Source organism: Aotus nancymaae, unplaced genomic scaffold (assembly GCF_030222135.1).
Source record: "Aotus nancymaae isolate 86718 unplaced genomic scaffold, 86718_ANA_hifiasm-v0.15.2.pri h1tg000067l, whole genome shotgun sequence".
In the NCBI taxonomy this organism is placed as follows: Eukaryota; Metazoa; Chordata; class Mammalia; order Primates; family Aotidae; genus Aotus; species Aotus nancymaae.
The window spans coordinates 23,688,157-23,713,594 of record NW_026988482.1 but is presented as its reverse complement, the minus strand read 5'-3'; the positions used below and the strand labels follow the sequence as shown (position 1 = coordinate 23,713,594).

The following is a 25,438-nucleotide window of genomic DNA, read 5'->3' as shown; positions in this document are numbered from 1 at the left end:
CCAGCCTCTCTCCTCTATTTTGTAATTGAGGTCGGTCTTAACTGTACAGGTGCCAATCTCCCTTTAAAACATATAAAACATATCAACAAAAAGGACGTCGATCTGAAGGTCACCAACATCAAAGACCAAAAAATAAAAATAAAAAACATATAAAACATAAAACTAGCAGGCCTGGTGGCTCATGCCTATAATCCCAGCACTTTGGGAGGCTGAGATGGGCTGATCATGAGGTCAGGAGTTTGAGACCAGCCTGGCCAACATGGTGAAACCCCATCTCTACTAAAAATACAAAAATTAGCCGGACATGGTGGCATGCGCCTGTAATCCCAGCTACTTGGGAGACTGAAGGAGGAGAATTGCTTGAACCCTGGAGGCAGAGGTTGCAGTGAGCCGAAATCATGCCATTGCAATCCAGCCTGGGAGACAGAGCAAGACTCTGACTCAAAATAACAACAACAACATATAAAACCTGACAATATGGGCAAACTAGGGAACGGAGTTGTGAATTTGCCTTTCCAAAAGGTTGGCTAACGGATTGCTTGAAAAGGGGCAGATCCCCAGGTGTGGCAGTAACATGGAAGTCACACCTGGGTTTTCTGGATATTGTGTCAAGGCTGATCCCTGTAACACTTGGATCAGTCTACCCAAGAGCAGAGACTAGGTGAGGGACACTATCCCTCCAGCTCCACATTGCTTGTCCTTAATGGGGTCTTCATATTCTGAGATACAGCTTTAAAGCAGGGGGGCCCAGCTGAGACTATGAGGTCAGGAGAGCAGTTTCATTGGCTCTGCTTGCTGTATCAAGATTTACCATTTAGCCAGTAGACCTTTTCTAAGAGTATGCAATAAGGACTGAGCAGGAAAAAAGTTGGAGACTGCCTCTCCCCTCACAAAGTTGATGATCCAAGATTCTTCTCAGGGGTCAAGAAACTTGTCCAGGGAGACACTGCTGTTTATAATCACAGGCCTGCTTAGCCTAGAGCCTGGGCTGACCTCTGCATCAGTGGGGATGAGGTGCTCCTTGCTCCCAATTGCTCAGCTCCCAGCAGCATTGAGCTCCTGGGTGTGTGCCAAGCCTGTATGGGAGGTGCTAGGGAGGATTTTAATTAATACTGGATAATTACCAGGTGGTGTTTAAGCATCCCAAATGCCTTCAGGTTCCCAAACCTATAGCTACTGTCTTCCTGCCTGGGCCTGGAAAGGAGAGGGGCAAACTCTGTCCTGTGCCCAGTGGGCCTTTGGTTAGCATGTAGGCTGTGGTCTGATATCCCCAGGAAGGTCTCCATCTTTTTTAATTCCCTTCCAGTTTGGAAGGAGGAAGAGAGCAATTTGGGAAATAGCCTGGCCTCTGCAGTTCACCTATACCATCTCCCCAGGGGCAAAGGATAACAACACTTTGTGGTCTGCTCAACTTCATCAAGCAGTGTCGGCCTAGGGTCCTGTGTAGAGTGTGGGGAGAGGAGTGGGCAGACCTAGACCTGTAGACCCTGGTGAGAGTGCTCCAGGAGGAACAGGCACAGAGGTCTTTCCTGCTTTTGGCCTTACTTCCCTTTCTCACTGTACACATTTGGCTGAGTGAACTCTTTCAAATTTATTTTTCTGCCAGTGGCTCTCAAATTATGATCTCACTGAAACGCCTACTTCCTACAAGGCCTTCCCCATTTGACATCTCAGAGACCTGCCAGACTCCTGAGTTATTCCACTATTCCACCTGGCAGCCACGGTGGTTCTGACTCCACTAGGCCTTTTGCCCTTGTTGTATGTTCAGATGGCTTTCCTCCAGATCTTCCCCTGGTCCAGTCCTGCTCAGGCCTCAGGGCCAGCTTGAATGTCACCCCCGAAAGTGAGCCCTCTTTTGCCCTTTATCACAGCAGAACCACACTGAGGTGCTCATATGTTTCTGCATCTCGCTGTGTTTCTGGTGCTAAGTGCCAGCAAACAGGAGGCTCTTGGCATCTACTGAAAGAATAATTTAAAGGTCTTCAGGACCAGGCGAGAGGCACTAATCGGTCCCCTTCATGGGTAGACCATTCATTACTTAATTCCCTGGATTCCAGCCGGGAGCCGGCAGCTGGAACGCTCCACTGCCTTGACCCCCCGACAGTCCGAGGAGCGGCGGCCCAGTGGCGCAAGCGCACTGAGGGCCGGTGCTAGGCGGGGACGCGCACGCCCGCGGCCGCGTGCGTCACAACCAGGGTGCCCCCCCGCTCGTCCAGCTCGCCTGCCCGTCGGTCCCCGCGGCGGCAGCGGCTGCCCAGTGACAGCGGTGGCGGTGCCAGGCCGGCCGTGGTAGCGTAGGGTTGCACCGCCCGGAAACGCAGAGCCGGCCAAAGAGCGGCGCGACGCGAGGAAGGCCGAGCCTGGGCCGCGCGCGAAGAGACCTCGCGGTCGGGGAGCAAAAGGCCGACGTGAGTGAGCGTGGAGACAGTGGCCGCAGGCGGCCCAACCCGTCCGTCCCCTCGGCCGCCGCCGGCATGAGCCACATCCAGATCCCGCCGGGGCTCACGGAGCTGCTGCAGGGCTACACCGTGGAGGTGCTGCGACAGCAGCCGCCTGACCTCGTCGAATTCGCAGTGGACTACTTCACCCGCCTGCGCGAGGCCCGCGCCCCTGCCTCAGTCCTGCCCGCCGCCACCCCACGCCAGAGCCCGGGCCACACCACGCCAGAACCCGGCCCGGACCAAGTCGCCGACGCCAACGGGGACAGCGAGTCGGAGGAGGACGAGGACTTGGAAGGTAGGCTGTGGGCGGGGCCCTGGGGAATGGTGCAGGATATCTCCAGAGGTCTAGAGGGGTGGCGGGGGGCTGGTTGTCGCGCTGGGGGCCAGCCGACTGCGGGCTGGGACTGGGAGCTTCTAGCGTTTCCCTGAGACTCCGGCGTGAGCCCGCGTGCGCCACTTCCAAACTGAGCTCCGCGGTCCTGCGAGCCCTGGAACGTACCGAGTCAGATTCAGTCTTGAAGGAAACGTGCGCGTTGTCGGCCCCGCCAGAGAATCCCTCGCCTTGGCTTGAGACCCTTCACCAGGTTTGGCTTCTAAGACAAGAGCATTCACATCCAGTGACTCGTGTTTAATTGATAGGACAGTAAGTTTGTTTGGAAATAATTCATTTTTTGGAAAAGTTACTGTGAAAACTTTTAAACATAGACAAAAGAGGAAAAGTGAGGTAAATCCCTATATGCCATCACCTACATTTAACAATAGTATTTGTCACAAAGTTTCATCTATACCTTTTTTCTTTCTTTGCCAAAGTGCATTAAAGCAAATCTCTCAGGTCATTTCACCTCTGCTTACTTGAGTATGTATTTCTTAAAACATGGTACCTGGGAAATTCCTATTTTAAAAAATTTGGCCAAAATGATTCAATCAAATTTGGTGAGAGTAAATAATTATCTTGCCGGCCGGGGCAGTGGGGCCCTGTAGTCCCAGCTACTCTGAAGGCTGAGGAGGAGATATCCCTTGAGTCCAAGAGTTGGAGACCAGCCTGGGCAAAATAGACCCCCTACTCCATTTTTAAAAAGGAAAAACCTGGCCAGGTGTGGTGATTTACTCCTGTAATCCCAGCACTTTGGGAGGCCGAGGCCGGTGGATTACCTGAGGTCAGGAGTTTGAGACCAGCCTGACTAACATGGCGAAACCCTGCCTCTACTAAAAATACAAAAATTAGCTGGGCGTGGTGGCGGGCACCTGTAATTCCATCTACTGAGGAGGCTGAGGCAGGGAGAATCGCTTGAACCCAGGAGGCGGAGGTTGCAGTGAGACGAGATCACGCTATTGCACTCCAGCCTGGGCGACAGAGCAAGACTCTGTCTCAAAAAAAAAAAAAAAAGGAAAAACCCAATAACTATCTTCTTGTTTACTCTGGATTATAGCTTTAAAGCAAAGGATCCCAGCTGAGACTGTGAGGTCAGGAGAGCAGCTTCATTGGCTCTGCTTGCTGTGTCAAGATTTATCATTTAGTAATAGTAAACCTTCTTCAAGAGTATGTAATAAGAACTGAGCAGGAAACAAGTTGGAGACTGTCCCTCTCCTCACAAAGTTGGTGATCCAAGATCATCACACTTTTTTTTTAAGATAGGATCTCAAAAAAAAAAAAAAAGTATCTCGCTCTGTTACCCAGATTGCAGTGTAGTGGTGCAATCAGGGCTCAGTGTCAAGATTTATCATTTAGTAACGGTCAGTAAACCTCCAAGAGTATACTATCAGGACTGAGCAGGAAACAAGTTGGAGAGTGTCCCTCCCCTCACAAAATTGATGATCCAAGATCATCACACCTATTTTTTTTTAAAGACAGGATCTTGCTCTGTCACCTGGGCTGGAGTGTAGTGGCACAATCAGGGCTCACTGCAGCCCCAACCACCTAAGCTCAAGGTATTCTCTCACTTCGGCCTATCAAGTAGTTGGGACTATAGGCATGTGCCACTACAAAGTGCTTGGCCTCCCAAAGTGCTGGGATTACAGGCAAGAGCTACTGCTCCTGGCTAAAATAACACTTTCTACATCTGATCTAAGCAAGGGTGTTAAGAAACAATTACAGTTTCCTTGGTTTCTTCAACATATGCTTTGTCAATTTAAGAGTAGAATTAGCATACTTTTGAACAACTAAAATTTAACAAAACAATGACACCATTTGAGAGGCCAAGTTAGAATCTTACTGTTACTAGATCACACACACAAAACTAGTTCTGAGTTGTATCTGGTCTGGCCCAGTATTCCTTACGGCTGGCTGACAAGGAGTTAATTAACGGTCATTGCTATGGGAGGTTACAAGCTTCGGAGCACTGGACAATCTCCCTAAAGGTATTCATGCTAAAAGAGTAACAGTTGTGCTTCTGGGTTTCCCTTGATTTATTGCCCATTACATCATGGGTTTTTGGGAAATTAGAAATTCTTTCTAAACTCTGCCACTGAGTTTGCTTTTGTGGTCTTGGACAACTTGTCAAACCCGTTTGATCTCAGATTTTCTTATCTTCAAAATGAGGTCAGTGACAACAATATCCCAGGGATAAATGTGTTTTTAAAAGCTTTATTTCAGGAGTGAATTCTAGGTTTGTTTCACTGTCATCTCTATAAATCACAAAGCAGGAACCTGCTTTGAGACAATTTTTATTTACACAGCACTTTAGGATTTTAGAAATTAGCCTCAAATGAGTAAAACAATTTACAGGTTTTTGTATTCATTCTTTGTCATCTTTGATATTCAAAATTGAGTTGACTTAAAATTGTTGTACTCTATTTTATTGATATTTAAGTATTTCGGATGTGTCAAGTGGTGAAATCACTACGCCTTGTAGTAATTACAGAAATCACTACAAGGTGGATTTCTATTTACAAATAGTAGATGAAAAATACATTGCACACAATGAGATACCACTTCATACCTGTTAGGATGGCTGGTTTTATAAACAGAAAATAGCCAGGATGTAGAGAGGTTGGAACCCTTGTGCATTTCTCATGGGAATATAAAATGCTCTGGCTGCTGTGGAAAACAATTCGGTGGTTCCTCAAAAAGTGGTTAAACAGGCCGGGCGCAGTGGCTCACGCCTGTAATCCCAGCACTTTGGGAGGCCGAGGCGGGTGGATCACGAGGTCAAGAGATCGAGACCATCCTGGTCAACATGGTGAAACCCCGTCTCTACTAAAAATACATAAAATTAGCTGGGCATGGTGGCGCGTGCCTGTAGTCCCAGCTACTCGGGAGGCTGAGGCAGGAGAATTGCCTGAACCCAGGAGGTGGAAGTTGCAGTGAGCCAAGATCGTGCCATTGCACTCTAGCCTGGGTAACAAGAGCGAAACTCCGTCTCAAAAAAGAAAAAAAAAAAAAAAAAAAAGTGGTTAAACATAGGCCGGGCATGGTGGCTCACGCCTGTAATTCAAGCACTTTGGAGGCCAAGGCAGGCGGATCACCTGAGGTTGGGAGTTCAAGACCAGCCTGATCAACATGGTGAAACACTGTCTTTAAAAAATAAAAAAATAAGAAAAAAAAAAAAGCAGTTAAACATAAAATTATCATAGGTAGAACAATTTCACTCCTAGGTATATACCCAAAATAATTTAAAGCAGGGAGTTAAACAGATACTTATATTCCATTATTTACAGTAGTCAAAAGGTGAAAACATGGCACATGCCTGTAATCCCAGCACTTTGGGAGGCCGAGGTGGGTGGATCACCTGAGGTCAGGAGTTTGAGACCAGCCTAATATGGTGAAATCCTGTCTCTACTAAAAAGAGAGAGAAAAAAAATTAGCTTGACATAGTGGCAGGTGCCTGTAATCCTAGCTACTTGTGAGGCTGAGTCAGGAGAATTGTTTGAACCCAGGAGGCGGAGGTTGCAGTAAGCTAAGATCAGGCCATTGCACTCTAGTCTGGGCTACATGAGTGAAACTCTGTCTCAAAAAAAAAAAAAAAAGCTAAAAACAAACCAGGTATCCATCAATAAATGAATGGATAAACAAAATATGGTATATACATACAGTGGAATGTTCTCCATCCTTTTTTTTTCTTTGTCACTCTGTCACCCAGGCTGGAGTGCAGTGGTGTGATCCCTACTTACTGCAACCTCCACCTCCTGGGTTCAAGCAATTCTCCTGCTTCAGCTTTTTAAGTAGCTGGGATTACAGGTGTGTGCCACCATGCCTGGCTAGGTTTTGTATTTTTAGTAGAGACGGGGTTTCACCATGTTGGTCAGGCTAGTCTCGAACTCCTGACCTCAGATGATCCATCCGCCTTGGCCTTCCAAAGTGCTGGGATTACAGGTGTGAGCCACCTGCCCGGCCTCAACCATAACAAATTTTAGAACATTTTTCCTCATCCTAAAAAGAAGTCCCATACATCGTATTTTTTATTTTTATTTTTAGATGGAATCTCTCTCCATTGCTCTGGCTGGAGTGCAGTGGTGCAATCTTGGCTCACTGCACCCTCCACCTCCTAGGTTCAAGCAGTTCTCTGCCTCAGTCTCCTGAATAGCTGGTATTACAGGTGTGTGCCACTGTGCCTGGCTAATTTTTGTATTTTTTAGGAGAGACAGGGTTTCACCATGTTGCCCAGGCTGGTCTCGAACTCCTGACCTCAGGTGATCTGCCCACCTGGCCCTCCCAAAGTGCTGGGATGACAGTCATGAGCCATTGCACCTGACCAAGAATGTCTTCTTTTTTTTTTTTAAAGATGGGATTTCACCATGATGGCCAGGCTGGTCTTGAACTCCTGACCTCAGGTGATCCACCCACCTAGGCCTCCCAAAGTGCTTAGGATTACAGGCGTGAGCCACCGCGCCCAGTGAATGTCATCTTTTTAAAACATCAATCTGTTCATCATTAAAATAGATAAATAAAATAAGGCACATGTATTAACTGATTCAGCAGCCAGAGATCTGTCTGCCTTGGCCTCCCAAAGTGCTGAGATTACAGGTGTAAGCCACTGTACCTAGCCCCCATATACTGTAGTCATCACCCCACCAACACCCTCGTTTCCCTCATCCTTGGGCAACTTCTAATCTACTTTTGTCTCTACTGTTTGCCTATTCTGGACATTTCATATAAATGGAATCATATAATATGTGGTCTTTTGCCGCTGGCACTTAGCACAATGTTCTCAAGGTTCATCCATGTTATAAGCATATATCAGGACTTCATTTCTTTTTTTTTTTTTCCCTTTTTCCACTTGTTCTAAACTTCTTCTCTTTTTTTTTATTGCCAAATACTATTCCATTGTCTGGAAATACCATTCATTTATGGATTTACCATTTGTTTATCTATTCATCAGTTGATGGACATATAGTTTGTTTCCATTCTTTGACTACTGTGAATAATGCTGCCATGAACATTTGTGTGTACAAGTTCTATGTGGACCTATGTTTTCATTTCACATAGGAGTAGAATTTCTGGGTCATATGGTAGAATTGTTGTTTAACCTTTTGAGGAATTGCCAGCCTGTTTTCCAAAGTGGCTGAACCATTTTACATTCCAACCAGCAGTGTTTTGAGTGTTCCAATTCCTCTACATCTTTATCAAAACTTACCTGTCTTCTAAAATTATTATAGCCAAACTATTGGTGTGAAGTAGTACCTCATTGTGGTTTTGATTTGCATTTCTCTAATGACTAATGATGTTGAGTGAGCTTCTTTCCATGTGTTTGTCATTTGCATTTCTTCTTTTTTTTTTTTAATTTATTAAGATAGGATTGTCAACCTGTTGCCCAGGTGAGAGTCTATTGGCACAATCATAGTCACTACAGTCTTGAACTCCTGTGCTCATCTTGCCACCTCAGCCTTCTAAGTAGCTGGGATAATAGGTATGTGCCACCATACCTGGCTAATTTTTATTTTTATTACTATTATTTTTGAGACAGTCTCTCACCCAGGCTGGAGTAGAGTGATGCAGTCACAGCTCACTGCAGTCTCACTGCAGTTTCAGGTGATCCTCTCACCTTAGCCTCCCAAGTAGCTGAGACTACAGGCATGCACCATGCCTGGCTAATTTTTGTGTTTTTTGTAGAGATGAGGTTTCACCATATTGCCCAGACTGGTCTCTAAGCTCAGGTGATCTGACTACCTTGTCTCCCAAAGTGCTGGGATTACAGACATGAGCCATTGTGCCTGGCCTCTGGCTAACTAAAAAAAAAAATTTTTTTTTTTTGGTAGAGATTGGGTTTTACTGTGTTGCCAGGGCTGGTCATAAACTCCTGGCCTCAAGCAGTCCTCCTGCTTTGACTTCCCAAAGTGTTGGGATTGTAGGCATGAGCCACTGTGTCCAGCCTTTTCACTTTTTTGATGTCCTTTGAAGCACAAACATTTTTAATTCTGATGAAATCCAATGTGTCTTTTTTCTTTTCTTGTTTATGTTATAGGTGTCATATTTAGGAAACCATTGTCAAATCCAAGGTCATGAAAGGTCTGTTTTTTTCTATAAGTTTATAGCTTTATCTTTTTTTTTTTTTTTTTTTGAGACGGAGTTTCGCTCTTGTTACCCAGGCTGGAGTGCAATGGCGCGATCTCGGCTCACCGCAACCTCCGCCTCCTGGGTTCAGGCAATTCTCCTGTCTCAGCCTCCCGAGTAGCTGGGATTACAGGCATGCGCCACTATGCCCAGCTAATTTTTTGTATTAGTAGAGACGGGGTTTCACCATGTTGACCAGGATGGTCTCGATCTCTTGACCTCGTGATCCACCCGCCTCGGCCTCCCAAAGTGCTGGGATTACAGGCGTGAGCCACCGCGCCCGGCCTATAGCTTTATCTTTTACATTTAAGTCTTCGGTATACTTTGAGTTTATATATATATATATATATGGTATAAAGTACTTTATTCTTTTACATATAAATATCCAGTTGTTTCAGCACCACTTGTTGAAGAGACTATTATTTCCTCATTTAATTGTCTTGGTGTTCTTCTTGAAAATTGATTGTTATGCATGGACTCAGCAACATAGGGGAAAAAAAGAAAATGGATTCACTGTAACTGTGAGTCTGTTTCTAGACTCAGTTCTATTCCATTGATTTATATTTCTGACCATATGGTAATATCACACTGTCTTGATTACTATAGATAGCTCTGTATTAGGTTTGGAATCAGGAAGTATGAGTTCTGCAAGTTCACTCTTTTTTAGAATTGTTTTGGCTATTTTGGGTCCCTTGAATTTTTTCTTTTTTGAGACTGAGTCTTGCTCTGTCACCGAGGCTGCAGTGCCGTGGCATGATCTTGGCTCACTGCAGCCTCTGCCTTCCAGGTTCAAGTAATTCTCCTGCCTCAGCCTCCAGGCGTGAGCCACCATACCCGGCCATTTTTTTTAGTAGAGAAGAGGTTTCACCATGATGGCCAGGCTAGTCTCAAACTCCTGGTCTCAAAAGTGATCTGCCAGGCCAGGCTTGGTGACCCACGCCTATAATCCCAGCACTTTGGGAGGCCGAGGCAGGCAGATCACTTGAGATCAGAAGTTTGAGACCAGCCTGGCCAACATGGTGAAACCCCATCTCTACTAAAAATACAAAAGTGTGCCAGGCGTGGTGGCACATACTGGTAGTCCCAGCAACTCAGGAGGCTGAGGTGGGAAGATGGCTTGAACCCAGGAAGTGGAGGCTGCAGTGACCTGAGATTGTGCCACTGCACTCCAGCCTGGGGGACAGAATAAAATCTCAAAAAAAAAAAAAAAAAATGATCTTCCTGCCTCAGTCTCTCAAAGTGCTAGGAATTTGTGAGCTACTGTGCCCTGCCCCCATTTGGAAAAGTCTATTCAAGTCCTTTGTCTATTTTTTATTAGGTTGTTTGTCTTTTTGTTGTTATAAGAGTTCTTGTCTGGAAACTAGTTCCTTATCTGATATGTGATTTGCAAATATTTCCTCCTATTTTGTGAATTGTCTTTTCACCTTCTTTTTTTTTTTCTTGAGATAGGTTCTCACTCTGTTGCCCAGGCTAGAGTGCAGCGATGATTGTGGCTTACTGCAGCCTTGACCCCTTGGGCTCAAGTAATCCTTCCGCCTCATCCTCCCAAGTAATTGGGACTACAGGCATGCACCATGACGCCTGGCTAGTTTTTGTAAAGGTGGAGTTTTGTTATGTTTCCCAGGCTGGTTTTGAACTCCTGGGCTCAAGCGATCCATCTGCCTCAGTCTCCCAAAGTGCTGGGATTACAGGAGTAAACCACTGTGCCTAGCCTTCTTTTTTTTGTTTTGTTTTGTTTTGTTTTTTATTTAAGAGACGGAGTTTGCCGGGCGCGGTGGCTCACGCCTATAATCCCAGCACTTTGGGAGGCCGAGGCGGGTGGATCACGAGGTCAAGAGATCGAGACCATCCTGGTCAACAAGGTGAAACCCCGTCTCTACTGAAAAATACAAAAATTAGCTGGGCATGGTGGCGCACGCCTGTAGTCCCAGCTACTCGGGAGGCTGAGGCAGGAGAATTGCTTGAACCCAGGAGGCGGAGGTTGCGGTGAGCCGAGATAGCACCATTGCACTCCAGCCTGGGTAACAAGAGCGAAACTCCGTCTCAAAAAAAAAAAAAAGGTGTGGTGTTACCCACCACACCTGGCCCTTTTCACATTCTTTTTTTTTTTAATTTTTTAAAATTTTTTATTTATTTTTTTTTTCATTTTTTAAAAAGATGGGGTTTCACCATGTTGGTCAAGCTGATCTTGAACTCCCGACCTCAGGTGATCCGCCCGCCTTGGCCTCCAAAGTGCTTGGATTACAGGTGTGAGCCACGACGCCCAGCCCTTTTCACATTCTTAAAGCATAAAAGTTTTTTGGCTGGGCGTGGTGGCTCACGCCTGTAATCTCAGCACGTTGGCCAATCATGAGGTCAAGAGATCAAGACCATCCTGGCCAACATGGTGAAACCCCATCTCTACTAAAAATACAAAAATTAGCTGGGCATGGTGGCGTGGACCTGTGGTCCCAGCTACTTGGGAGGCTGAGGCAAGAGAATCGCTTGAACCCAGAAGGCGGAGGTTGCAGTGAGCAGAGATCTCGCCGCTGCACTTCAGCCTGGTGACAGAGGGAACTCCCCACAAAAAAACGTTCTTAAAATTTTTACGAAGTACAATTTATTTCTTTTATTTCTTTTTTTTTTTTGAGACGGAGTCCCCTCTGTCACTCAAGCCGAAGTGCAGTGGCATGATCTCTACTCACTGCAACCTCCGCCTCCAGGTTTCAGGTGATTCTCTTGTCTCAGCCTCCTGAGTAGCTGGGACTACAGGCATGTGCCACCACACTTGGCTAATTTTTTTTTTTTTTTTGTATTTTTAGTAGAGATGGGATTTCACCATGTTGATCAGGCTGGTGTCGAATTCCTGACATCAGGTGATCTGCCCACCTTGGCCTCCCAAAGGGCTAGGATTACAGGTGTGAGCCACCGTGCCTGACCCTCTTTTTTTCTTTGTTATTGTTTTTTTTTTCCTTGTTGCTGTGCTTCAGGTGTCAGATACCTGAAATTCAGTCTGATTTATGCCCCTGTCTCACAGTAGAGCTACTTTCCTCCTTTGCTTGGTTCACACTGAAGAGGTATGAAGAGGTGTGAGAATGTGGGATTGCTGCTCTATATGGACCCTTCCCTCCAGTTATGTAGTTAAAAATGTATGCATCCTATTTTTCCTCTCTTTCTGAGCTTTTACTGCTTGATGGCAGTAAACTTTTGACTGTTTTGCCCTTTTGTAAAGTGGCTATGAGAGTGGGGCTGGGTGGAGTAAACAATTTTCTTTCTTTCTTTCTTTCTTTTTTTTTTGAGATGGTGTCTTGCTCTGTTGCCCAGGCTGGAGTGCAGTGGTGCTATCTCGGCTCATTACAACCTCTGCCTCCCAGGTTCCAGCAGTTCTCCTGCCTCAGCCTCCCAGGTAGCTGGGATCACTGGCACATGGCTAGTTTTTGCATTTTTAGTAGAGACGGGCTTTTGCCATGTTGACTAGGCTGGTCTTGAACTCCTGACCTCAGGTGATCCACCCTCCTCGACCTCCCAAAGTGCTGGGATTACAGGTGTGAGCTACCATGGCAGGCTGGAAGAAACTCACCCAGGCTGGAGTGCAGTGGTGAAATCTTGGCTCACTACAACATCCGCCTCCTGGGTTCTTCAAGCAATTCTCCTTCCTCAGCCTCCTGAGTAGCTGGGATTACAGCCATGTGCCACCATGCCCGGCTAATTTTTTTTAGTAGAGATGGGGTTTCGCCATGCTGGCTAGGCTGGTCTCGAACTCCTGACCTCGTGATCTGCCCACCTCGGCCTCCCAAAGTGCTGGGATTACCAGTGTGAGCCACTGTGACCGGCCAAAAAAAAAAAAAAGAAATTTTTTTTTTTTTTAGGCGGAGTTTCGCTGTTGTTACCCAGACTGGAGTACAATGGCGCGATCTCGGCTCACCGCAACCTCTGCCTCCTGGGTTCAAGCAATTCTCCTGCCTTAGCCTCTCGAGTAGCTGGGATTACAGGCGCGCACCACCATGCCCAGCTAATTTTTGTATTTTTAGTAGAGACGGGGTTTCTCCGTGTTGACCAGGATGGTCTCGATCTCTTGACCTCGTGATCCACCCGCCTCGGCCTCCCGAAGTGCTGGGATTATAGGCGTGAGCCACTGTGCCCGGCCAAAAAAAAATTTTTTTTTGTAGTAATTTAGATGGTGTACTTTCAGGAACAATTATAGGTGTGGAGACAACTGTTTTGTGTCTCTTAAAGCATGTGTCTTGCTAAGACTGTTCTCATATATTGTTTATTCACTAAGTTTTTCTTGTGTAATTTTTCCTATTTGGTGTAAAATTTAGTATATGGTTCTTTGGAATTAAAAGAAAAAAATATGAGTGTTCAGAGGCTGGTAACTAAGACTTTTAGCTTATTTCTTTTGCATTTGAGGTGTCATTTAAATGAATTTTAGATCTGAAAACAAATGGCTTGAGTTTTTCATGTTCCAAGCCCAGATAGCTGCCTGGAAATTTGTCAGCAGTTTTTTTTTTTTTTTTTTTTTGAGACAGAGTTTCACTTTTGTTGCTCAGGCTGGAGTACAATGGCACCACATCAGCTCACTGCAGCCTCTGCCTCCTAGGTTCAAGCAGTTCTCCTGCCTTAGCCTTCTGAGTAGCTGGGATTATAGACGCCCACCACCACGCCCAGCTATTTTTTGTATTTTTAGTAGAGACAGGTTTTCACCATGTTGGTCAGGCTGGTCTCAAACTCCTGACCTTAGGTGATCCACCTGTCTCGGCCTCCCAAAGTGCTGGTATTATAGGCATGAGCCACCGTGCCTGGCCTAATTTGTCAGCAGTTTTAAGATGTGATGACCACAAGATATTGTGTGCAAAGACAGTTGCTAACGATGTAGAAATTTGAATAAAGATTTTTTGGAGGCTAGGTGCAGTGGCTCACAACCATAATCTCAGCACTTTGGGAGGCCAAGACAGGTGGATCACATGACGTCAGGAGTTCAAGACCAGCCTGGACAGCATGGTGAAACCTGTCTCTACTAAAAATACAAAAAATAGCCAGGCATGGTGGTACACACCCATAATCCCAGCTACTTGGGAGGCGGAGGCATGAGAATTTCTTGAACCCAGGAGGCAGAGGTTGCAGTGAGATAAGATTGAGCCACTGCACTCCAGCCTGGGCAACACAGTGAGACACAGCTCTGGGCAACTTGATTGTTTGAGGCCAGGACCAGCCTGGGCAACATAGCAAGACCCCATCTCTACAAAAAATAGCCAGGTCGTGGTGATGCACACCTGTACTTGTAGCTACTAGGGGGTCTGAGGTGGGAGGATCACTTGAGCCCAGGAGGTCAAGGCTGCGGTAAGCCATGATCAGGCCATTGCACTCTAGACTGGATGAGAGCAAGACTCTATCTCTTAAAAAAAAAAGATATTTTGGATAAACCAGTGGCTGGAGAGTTATTGTTCAGTTTGCAGTGTTATACAGTCTTGCACTGCATAATGATGTTTTGATTAATGAGGGATTACATTATAAAATGGTAATCCCCTAAGAGTATAATAGAACTAAAAAATTCCTATCACTTAGTGACATAATGATGTTGTTTGTGGTGATGCTGGTGTAAACAAACCTCTGCTGCTAGTTGTATAAAAGTATAGCACATAAAATTATGTATAGTACATCTAGGGTCCCCAAACCCCAGGCCATGGACCAATAATGGTCCATGGTCTGCTAGGAACTGGGCCGCACAGCAGAAGATGAGCAGTGGGCAAGCAAGTGAAGCTTCATCTGTATTTATAGCTACTCCCCTTGCTTACATTACGTCCTGAGCTCCATCTCCTGTCAGATCAGTGGTGCATTAGATTCTCATAGGAACACGAACCCTGTTGTTAACTGCACCTGCCAGGGATTTGGTTGTGCACTCCTTATGAGAACCAAATGCCTGATCTGTCAGTGTGTCCCATCACCCTCAGATGGGACTGTCTAGTTGAAGGGAAACAAGCCCAGGGCTCCCACTGATTCTACATTATGGTGAGTTGTATAATTAATTTCCTTATATATTACAATGTAGTAATAATAGAAATAAAGTGAACAATAAATGTAATGCACTTGATTCATCCTGAAACTATCCCCCAAGTCTTCTCCAGTTTTCTTTTTTTTTTTAATTTAAAAAAAGTTTTTTTCTTTTTTTTAAGATAGGATTTCACCGTGTTGGTCAGGCTGGTCTTGAACTCCCAACCTCAGGTGATCCGCCCGCCTTGGCCTCCAAAGTGCTTGAATTACAGGTGTGAGCCACCACGCCTGGCCCCTTCTCCAATTTTCATGGAAAAATTGTCTTCCATGAAACCAGTCCCTGGTGCCAAAAAGGTTGGGGACTGCTGTAGTATGTAATATTTCATAATGATAGTAACTATGTTATTGGTGCACGGTGGCTCACGTCTGTAATCCCAGCACTTTGGGAGGTCGAGGCGGGCGGATCATGGTCAGGAGTTCGAGACCAGCCTGACCAACATGGTGAAAATGAGCCCAGTGTGGTGGCATGTGCCTGTAATCCCAGCTACTCGGGAGGCTGAGGCAGTAGAATCATTTGAACCTGGGAGGTAGAGGTGGCAGTGTGCAGAGATCGTGCTATTGCACTCCAGCCTGGGCGACAGAGCAAGACTACGTCTCAAAAAAAAAAAAGAGAGAGTAAACCTTCTACTTATCAAAAAAAGTTAATTATAAAACAGCCTCAGGCAAGTCCTTCAAATGATATTCCAGAAGGAGAGGAAATCTCACCGCTGCATGTGTGTTTTTGTCCCTAAAGAGCTTCTAGTGGGACAAGATGTAGAGAAAAATATTTTTTTCAGACAATGATATTGATGATCCAGTCCCTGTGTAGGTCTAGGCTGTCCTGACTCTATATAGGACTAGTCTAATATGTGTGTTTGTGTCTTAGTTTTTAATAAAAAAGCTTAAAATGTAAAAAGAAAAAATATATATATATATAAAATATATGTGTGTATGTGTGTGTATAAATATATATATATATTTTTTTTTTTTTTGAGACAGAGTCTCGCTGTGTCGCTAGGCACCAGGCTAGAGTACAGTGGCGTGATCTCTGCTCACTGCAACCTCCACTTCCCGGGTTCAAACAATTCTCCTGCCTCAGCCTCCTGAGTAGCTGGAACTCCAGGCACGTGCCACCATGCCCAACTAATTTCTGTATTTTTAGTAGAAAAAATACAGCCTGTAATCCCAGCACTTTGGTAGGCCAAGGAGGGTGGATCACGAGGTCAAGAGATCAAGACCATCCTAGCCAACATGGTGAAACCTCATCTCTACTAAAATACAAAAATGAGCTGGGCGTGGTGGTGCGCGCCTGTAGTCCTAGCTACTCGGGAGGCTGAGGCAGGAGAATCACTTGAACCTGGGAGGTGGAGGTTGCAGTGACCCAAGATGGCAGCACTGCACTCTTCTTCCTTTTTTTAAAAAAAGAAAGATCACGCCTGTAATCCAGCACTTTGGGAGGCTGAGGCGGGTGGATCACCTGAACTCCTGACTGAAGTAATCCACCTGCCTCAGCTTCCCAAAGTGCTGGGATTACAGGCATGAGCCACGATGCCTGGCCCCAGCCCTTGTTCTTACTTGATGTTCATATTATCCTGTCTTTTTGTAGTCTTCAAGTTTCCTCCTGATTCCTTTTGCTAAGGTCCTAGTAGACTTTTATAGTGTCCTTGATTTCTGGTAGAATATTTTTATTTTTATTTTTTTTTATTGACAGGGTCTTGCTCTGTTGCCCAGGCTGGAGTGCAGTGGTGTGATCATGGCTCACTGCAGCCTTGACCTCCCAGGCTCAAGCAGTCCTCCCACCTTGGCCTCCCCAGTAGCTGGGACCACAGGCATGTGCCACAATACCCAGTTAATTAAAAACATATATATATTTTTGGTTGGGTGCAGTGGCTCATGCCTTTAATCCCAGCACTTTGGGAGGCTGAAGCGGGTGGATCACCTGAGGTCCTGAGTTCTAGACTAGCCTGGCCAACATGGTGAAACCCCGTCTCTACTAAAAATACAAAAAAATTAGCTGGGTGTGGTGGTGGTCCCCTGTAATCCCAACTACCTGGGAAGCTGAAGCAGGAGAATCGCTTGAACGGGAGAGGCAGAGGTTGCAGTGAGCCGAGACCGTGCCATTGCACTCTAGCCTGGGCACCAAGAATAAAACTCTGTCTCAAAAAAAAAAAAAAAATATATATATATATATATATATATATATATTTCTTCCTATTGCCCAGGCTGGAAGATGTTCAAGTCTTGTTACATTTTTAGTTTTAACTTGTGATTAGAAAAAACTCTCCAACTGTGTTTTTGTTCTCCTATCACACTACCACAACAGTCATCAATATAGAAGACTTCTGTGACCAAATGTGTACGTTTTTCCTCCACACACCAAGTCACAGACATGAGCTGGGTATTCTAACAATAATTTCTGACTCTGTCTACCTAGAGATAGCAACAGATCTCACAGGTTGAGGGCTCAGTCTGTAAGACAGCGCCTCTCCCCCCAACTTCAGACACCAGTAACAAGTATGATTTCTGAAAAAACTACAGATTTTCTTGAGTTCTTATCTTTAGAATATACCCTATTAGGATTTCCAGTTAAAGTCACTTGAAGAGCCAGGCATGGTGGCTTACACCTGTAATCCCAGTGCTTCAGGAGGCCGAGGTGAGCAGATTGCTTGAGCCCAGGAGTTCAAGACCAGCCTGGACAACATGGTGAGACCTTGTCTCTCTATATTTAAAAAAAAAGTCGGAGAGAGATCCAAGACGGCTGATCACTAGCAGCTTGGGATTGTAGCTCCCAGTGAAAGTTCAGAGAACGAGAGGACACCACACTTTCAGATGAATTTTTGTTGCTCACAGACCAGGAGATTCCCAGCGGAGGAACCCCACGGGTCGTCAGCGTGACTCTTGTGGCCGGCACGGTGGTTTTGCCGGTGCCTCGGCACGGCAGTTCTTGGTGTAGAGTGAGTGGGACTGGGTCCCCTTTTGGCTGACGTTGTTTGAAGCTCTGGGAAGACAGAGTCGCCTATTCAGCTGATTGAAGGACGGACTCAAGAAGGGAGCTAGACCGGAGATTCCCGGGCAGAAAAGCACCATCAATCTTAACACCGCTGTTTTGGCCGGTGCAGTGGATTGCTCAGATTTCGGCGCTGGGAATCAACAAGTTGGATGTCCACTTAGAGACCTAATTTGAAAGTTGGTAATCACAAAGACAACAGGTGGATAAATTTACAATGATGGGAAGAAACCGGCGTAAAAAGGCTGAGAATACCCAAAATCAGAATGCCTCTTCCTCTACAGGGGATCACAGTTCCACATCAGCAACGGAACAAAGCCTGATGGAGAATGAGTGTGTTCCATTAACAGAAGTAGGCTTCAGAAGGTGGATGATAAGAAACTTCTGTGAATTAAAATAACTTGTTCTAACCCAATGCAAAGAAACTAAGAACTATGAAAAAAGGTTTGATGAAATGCTAAGGAGAATAGACAATTTAGAGAGGAATATAAGTGAATTAATTGAGCTGAAAAACACAACACGAGAACTTCGCGAAGTATGCACAAGTTTTAACAGTTGAATTGATCAAGCAGAAGAACGGATATCAGAGGTCGAAGACCAACTTAATGAAATAAGAAGTCAAGATTAGAGAAAAAAGGATAAAAAGGAATGAGGAAAGTCTCCAAGAACTATGGGAGTATGTGAAAAGACAGACCTAATCTACGTTTGATAGGTGTACCTGAATGTGACGAAGAGAATGAATCCAAGTTGGAAAATACTCTTCAGGATATTATTCAGGAAAACTTTCCCAACCTAGTAAGGCAGGACAATATTCAACTCCAGGTAATACAGAGAACACCACAAAGATATTCCTCAAGAAGACCAACCCCAAGGCACATAATCGTCAGATTCATTAGGGTTGAAATGAAGGAGAAAATACTAAGAGCAGCCAGAGAGAAAGGTCAGGTTACCCACAAAGGGAAGCCTATCAGACTTACAGCAGATCTCTCAGCAGAAACCCTACAAGCCAGAAAAGAGTGGGGGCCAATATTCAACATCCTTAAAGGAAAGAACTTTCAACCCAGAATTTCATATCCAGCCAAACTAAGCTTCACAAGCGAAGGAAAAATAAAATCTTTTGTGAACAAGCAAGTACTTAGAGATTTCACCATCACCAGGCCTGCTTTACAAGAGCTTCTGAAAGAAGCACTACACATATAAAGGAACAACCAGTATCAGCCTTTCCAAAAATATATGGAAGTAAAGAGCATTAACATAATGAAGAACTTATATCATTTGTTCTTATATCAACTAATGGGCAAAACAGCCAGCTAGCATCAAATGGCAGTATTAAACTCATGTATATTATTAACTGGATAATAAGCCAAAACCCATCGGTATGCTGTATCCAGACCCATCTCACATGCAATGATACACAAAGACTCAAAACAAAGGGACGGAGGAAGATTTACCAACCAAACAGAGAGCAAAAATGAATAAATAAATAAAAAGCAGGAGTTGCAATTCTCACCTCTGATAAAATAGACTTTAAAGCAACAAAGATCAAAAGAGGCAAAGAAGGACATTACATAATGATAAAAGGATCAATACAACAAGAAGAGCTAATGATCCTAAGTATACACACACCCAATACAGGAGCACCTAGATACATAAGACAAGTTCTTAATGACTTATAAAGAGACTTAGCCTCCCACACAATAATAGTGGGAGACTGTAACATCACATTGTCAATATTAGACTGATCAACGAGATAGAAAATTAACAAGGATATCCAGGACTTGAACTCAGACCCGGAACAAATAAACTTAATAAATATTTATAGAACTCTCCACTTCAAATACACAAAACATACATTCTTAGCAGTACCATATCACACCTATTCCAAAAGTGACTACATAATTGGAAGTACATCACTCCTCAATAATTGCATAGCATTTCATAGGTTTAAATGAAATATTGGTTGGCTGCTTGTTTGTTATTTTCTTCCCTTATTCCTTCCTGTCTTCATTGTTAAGCACAATTATTGGCATAAAAGAGGTTTTCAATTCCCATTTTTAGACTGCATTCTAGCCTGGGCAATAAAGCAATACTCTCGTTCTCTCTCCCTCTTTTTCTTCCTTTTTCTTCTTCTTCATTCTTTTTTTTTCTTTCTCTTTCTTTCTTCCTTTTTTTTTTTTTTTTTTAAAAAGTCACTTAAAATAGTCCTTTATGTGATTCTCTTTCCAAGTCAGTATACAGTAAGTTTGCTTTATGCTTTAGGGATTGCTTTTTCTAATTTAATTTCATAATTGTTTAAAATATTTGTGATTCCAAAGCCAAATCTATAAAACAAGGTATATTCAGAGAAGACTGGCTTCTATCCTTGTAGCCTCCACTCAGTTCTTTCCCCTCCCTGTGACAGTAGTTTTCAGCCTTGGGAGCTTTTAAACAATACTGACGCAATGGCCCCACATCCAGTCAGTGCCATGATTGCATCACTGCACTCCAGCCTGGGCAACAGAACGAGACCTCGTCTCAAAAAAAAAAAAAAGAAACCAACATCCTGGGGTATCCTGAACACTTTTGACTTGAGATCTGCATATTATTGCATGATTCAGATATACTAACTAGCGTGACTTATTTCCATTTGATTACTAGTCTGTGACATGTGTCTTGTGTTTTAATTACAGAATATGAAATTTTTCTTCTTAGGAAAATGAAAATGGCTTAATTTTGCTAATCTGCCTTTTCTTTTATTAGAGTGTAATTTTTTTTGGCATCAGTTACTGAGGCCATTTTTTTTCTTCTCTCTACTCTAATTCAAACTATAATATAGATTCAATTCAGTAGACATTGTGAGTGCCAGCTGGTATTCCATCAATTTAAAATGGTTCTGTGACCATGGAAGTTTGGGAGATACTTCTACAGGCTGGGGACACATTAAACAGCTTTGTAAAGGGGAGGAACACCATCATATTTATACCCCATGCAAGCAATGTGAAGAACTGGTCTGAGGCAGGGCCAGTCTGGATGCTGGGAAACTCCATGTTTTTTTTTTTGGTTTGTTTGTTTTTGATACAGAGTCTTGGTCTGTCACCTAGGCTGGAGTGCAGTGATGCCATCTCGGGTCACTGCAACCTCCACCTCCCAGTTTCAAGTGATTCTCCTGCCTTAGCCTCCTGAGTAGCTGGAACTACAGGCATGTGCCACCATGCCCAGCTAATTTCTGTATTTTTAGTAGAGATGGAGTTTTACCATGTTGGCCAAGCTGGTCTCAAACTCCTGACCTCAGGTGATCTACCAGCGTTGGCCTCCAAAAGTGCTAGGATTGCAGGTGTGAGCCACTGCGCCTGACCCTGTTTTCATTCTTTTTTTTTTTTTTGAGATAGCGTCTTGTTCTTTCGCCCAGACTGGAATGCAGTGGTGCAGTCTTGGCTCACTGCAACCTCCACCTACCAGGTTCATGTGGTTCTCCTGCCTCTGCCTCCCAGGTAGCTGAGACTATAGGTGCGCACCACCACACCTGGCTAGTTTTTGTATTTTTAGTGGAGACGGGGTTTCACCATGTTGGCCAGGCTGGTCTCAAACTCCTGACCTCGAGACTCAAAGTGCTGGGATTACAAACGTGAGGCACCGTGCCCGGCCCTGTTTTTATTCTTAAAAAGGAGTTCTTGACTGTCTTTCAGGGATATGGTAAAAATTAACAATTAAGTATGCTAAATACCTAGTGTCTGGTGTGATAACTGTAATTGGTCGGGTAATCTTTTCTATTGATCCTAGAACTCATATCTCTTAAAACCAGGGAACTTGCCTATTTTAAAATTCTTGAAAAGTTGGATTATCAGTAAGACTTTTGATTGGAAAATACAGAATTAACAGGCAAAATAGCAGTAGCTGGAAGGGAGTGGGGATGGGTAGGAGGAGGTATTTCCCTAGCTCTGGGAAAGCCTGAAGCAAAGCTGGTCTTTACGGCAGAGAATGTTCCCTTTAGACTTTGATAGCTATTGTTCCTAGAGTTGAAGTTTCTGCTCCTGAGTAAGTAAGTAGTGCTCTGTGTCATCTCTGACTGGATCCACAATCCCCACCACTCTTTCTCTTTCTGTGAGGCATGGCTTACACTGGACTGATCATTCCACCCTTGACCTACTGTTACAGCCTGTGTGTTTAGGAGTAAGTGAGGGAGTAATTAAATTAAAACTGTTTGGTTGGAGATGGTCATGGCATTGCCCCTGACATAGGGAGCCTGGAGGAACAGGAACTGTGAAGTTTATTGGTTCTGTTCTGGACCTATTGAATTTCAAGTCCAACTCATGGAGTTGGAGTTCCAGCTAGTATTTAGCCAACATTGGGAATGTGGGTCTGGAGAGGGCAATGGTCATGAGTCAAGCTCACTTTTTCACATTTCTTTTCCTTTCCATATGCCTTCCCTTCTGCCTGGAATGCTGTCCTCCCCCCTTGTTTCTCTGCTGAACTGCTACTTGTCTTTTATCAACCAGTTCAAGGGTTTCCTTTTCTGCACAACAGCAATCCTATGAGGTAGGTGCTATTATTATCCTGGTTTTATAGATGAGGAAAGTGAGCCACAGAGGTTAAGTAACTTATTCAAGGTCACACTGCTAGTAAGTGAGTTGACACTGGATTTGAACTCAAGCAGCTTGGTTCAGAATCTATGCTTATAACCACTTCATTCTTACTGGTTTCTAGGTACTCGGTAAGTACTTACCATATGAATAAAGTGTTCACAGTAGTCATCTATGCAAGAGCATTAAGGAGGCAGTTTCTCTGTTTTAGGACAATATTTCCAGTGATACAAAAAGCAATCCCCAAATGTTTCTTAATGTGTTCCCTTTTCTCGTTCCTGTTACCATTGTCTCGGTTCAACTGTTTTTCATTTTTTGTCAGGACTATTATAGTAGGCCCATTACTGGTCTTCCCACTGCGTGTCTTACTCCATTGGTGATACCATTATTAGAATATCTTTCCAAGATGCATGTATGACCCTCTTCCTCCCTTGTGGTAGATCCTTCATTGGCTCCCCAGTGCCTAAAGCAGTTCCTGATACAAACTAAAGAGTAAGCTATTCTGTATCCCCTGTTTGCAATATTCCAGAGAAGGACTGGCTTGGGTTGGGTCATACTTCCTTTTTGGAATAAGTTACCATGCTTGTTCTATGCTTGTTCCAAGCAAGTTACCACGCTTTAGAATACTGATTTGCCCAGCTTGGATCATGCACCCTGTCCTATGACCAAGTTGAAAGTGGCAGGCAGAGTTTGGGAGTGAAGTCCCACAAGGACTTCACATCTGTGAGAGGCCACTCCTAAAGGTTAACTCTGGTTACCTAGCTAGAAGGAGGAAGGGGTTTGGAGAAGTGCCACAGGAGGTGGATTGACACAGTGGTATGGCTAAATACTGATGTGGCCTTCAGCCTCCCTGCTGCATTCGTTATTTCAGCAGTTGTCCACTCTGGTCAGCACTGGGACGGGGGATAAGAGTGCTCTTGCCTATAGGAGCTTATCATCTATCTGGCAGGAGCAGCAGTAAGCAAACAGGCAACATGATCCTTCCACAGGAGGAAAGCTGGGGGGATTCTAATAAACATTATATTGCTAAAGGTCCATAATTAAATAATGGAATAGTGGAATTTATTTAAAAAAATGTAAACAAGCATTTTATTAATTCACACTTTTACTTTTCCTCAGTTGTCAAATTTAGATGAGTCAGATTCTGGCTTGACCACTTCCAGCTGTGTGACCTTGGATACAATTCTCTGAATCTCAGTCTCCTCAGCTACAAAATTGGATAGTAATAGGGTTGTTGTGAAGAGTATATGTGATGATGCATTTAAAATGGTTGGCATAATACTTGCACATAGTGGGACTCAAAAATTGTAGCTAATAAAAATATTTGAGGCCGGGCATGGTGGCTCATGCCTATAATCCTAGCACTTTGGGAGGCGGAGGTGGGCGGATCACCTGAAGTCAGGAGTTAGAAACCACCCTGGCCAACATGGTGAAATCCTGTCTCTACTAAAAATACAAAAATTAGTCAGGCATGGTGGTGAGCTCCTGTAATCCCAGGTACTTGGGAAGCTGAGGCAGGAGAATCACGTAAGTCTGGGAGGTGGAGGTTGCAGTGAGCAGAGATCATACCACTGCACTCCAGCCTGGGCAACAAGAGCAAAACTCCATCTCAAAAACAAGTGCTTGAACAGGGTATACATGGGAAAATAGCAGCTGTGAAAAAAAATGTGAAACTGCAGTAAAGATATATAATTTTGAAAAACCAGCAAACCCTCCACAGAACTGTGATATCCCTACCATTTTACTGTCTCAGCACTTCTGTAAATAGGGTCTTTAAGTCTTGCCCTCAGGTAATTTGTGGTAAGTGGTACTACCCTCATTGAATTTGTCAGAGTACTGAAGCTCAGAGAAGTTTAAGTTCTCTTTTTTTGAGACAGGGTCTTGCTCTGTCACCCAGGCTGTACTGCAGTGGTGTGATCACAGCTCAAGCTTAGCTTCTTGGCTCAAACCATCCTCCTACCTCAACCTCCCAAGTAGTTAGCACTACTGGTGCACACCACTGTGCCTGGCAAATTAAAAAAATTTTTTGGCTGGGCCCAGTGGCTCACACCTGTAATCCTAGCACTTTGGGAGGCTGAGGTGGGTGAATCATGAGGTCAGGAGATCCGAGACCAGCCTGGCTAATACGGTGAAACTCTGTCCCCACTAAAAATATAAAAAATTAGCTGGACATGGTGGCACATGCCTGTAGTCCCAGCTACTTAGGAGGCTGAGACAGGAGAATTGCTTGAACCCTGGAGGTGGAGGTTGTAGTGAGCCAAGATCATTCCACTGCACTCCAGCTTGGGTAACAGAGTGAGACTCTGTCTAAAAAAAAATTTTTTTTTTTTTTGTAGAGACAGGGTCTCACTCTGTTGCTCAAACTCGTCTCGAACTCCTGGGTTCAAGTAGTCCTCCCTGCCTTGGCATCCCAAGATTACATTCGTGAGCCACTACATCTGACCAGGTTTAAGTTCTGAAGCTAGAATGCAAACCTGTCCTTTGTGTTGAAATCTTATTACAACGCTTTGTTCTACAGAGCGGTGTCAGATCTTAAGAATGAATGGGTACAAATATATAGGGCATACTTGGGGAAAAAAAGGAAAAAAAAATGAATGGGATTCAGTGTCATATAATTCTGGATTAAAAAAAGAATGAATGGGTTATATTGTAAAATGACAGACTGAAGATTAGTGGTATAGTTTTGGTTATTTGAAAATATAGCAGATAATTCTTGTACAAAATAATTCAACAGGGTAGCTCTTTGGCTTTTGGTTTCTTAACAGGCTGATTTTTGCTTTTAACGGGATGCCTTGGGTATGATTGGAAGTGCCTATCTGGGTTGCTGGCATGTAAATGATAGAGAAACCTGATCTGCCTCTTTACAACCTTGCATCAGAACAGAGGGCAACCAAGATAGCAGAGTTTGTTAGGTGTTACCTTTTGGCTATAG

General features: G+C 44.3%; 1 protein-coding gene across 1 annotated transcript in view; it reads left to right on the top strand.

Annotated features, from left to right (window-relative positions):
• Positions 1-2,474: 2,474 nt before the first annotated feature.
• Positions 2,475-25,438, top strand: part of PRKAR2A (protein kinase cAMP-dependent type II regulatory subunit alpha) — a 97,501-nt gene continuing 74,537 nt past the window's right edge. The window contains exon 1 of the mRNA XM_064367062.1: positions 2,475-2,736. Coding sequence (XP_064223132.1) covers positions 2,475-2,736 — 262 coding nt within the window. The remainder of the gene's footprint in view (positions 2,737-25,438) is intronic.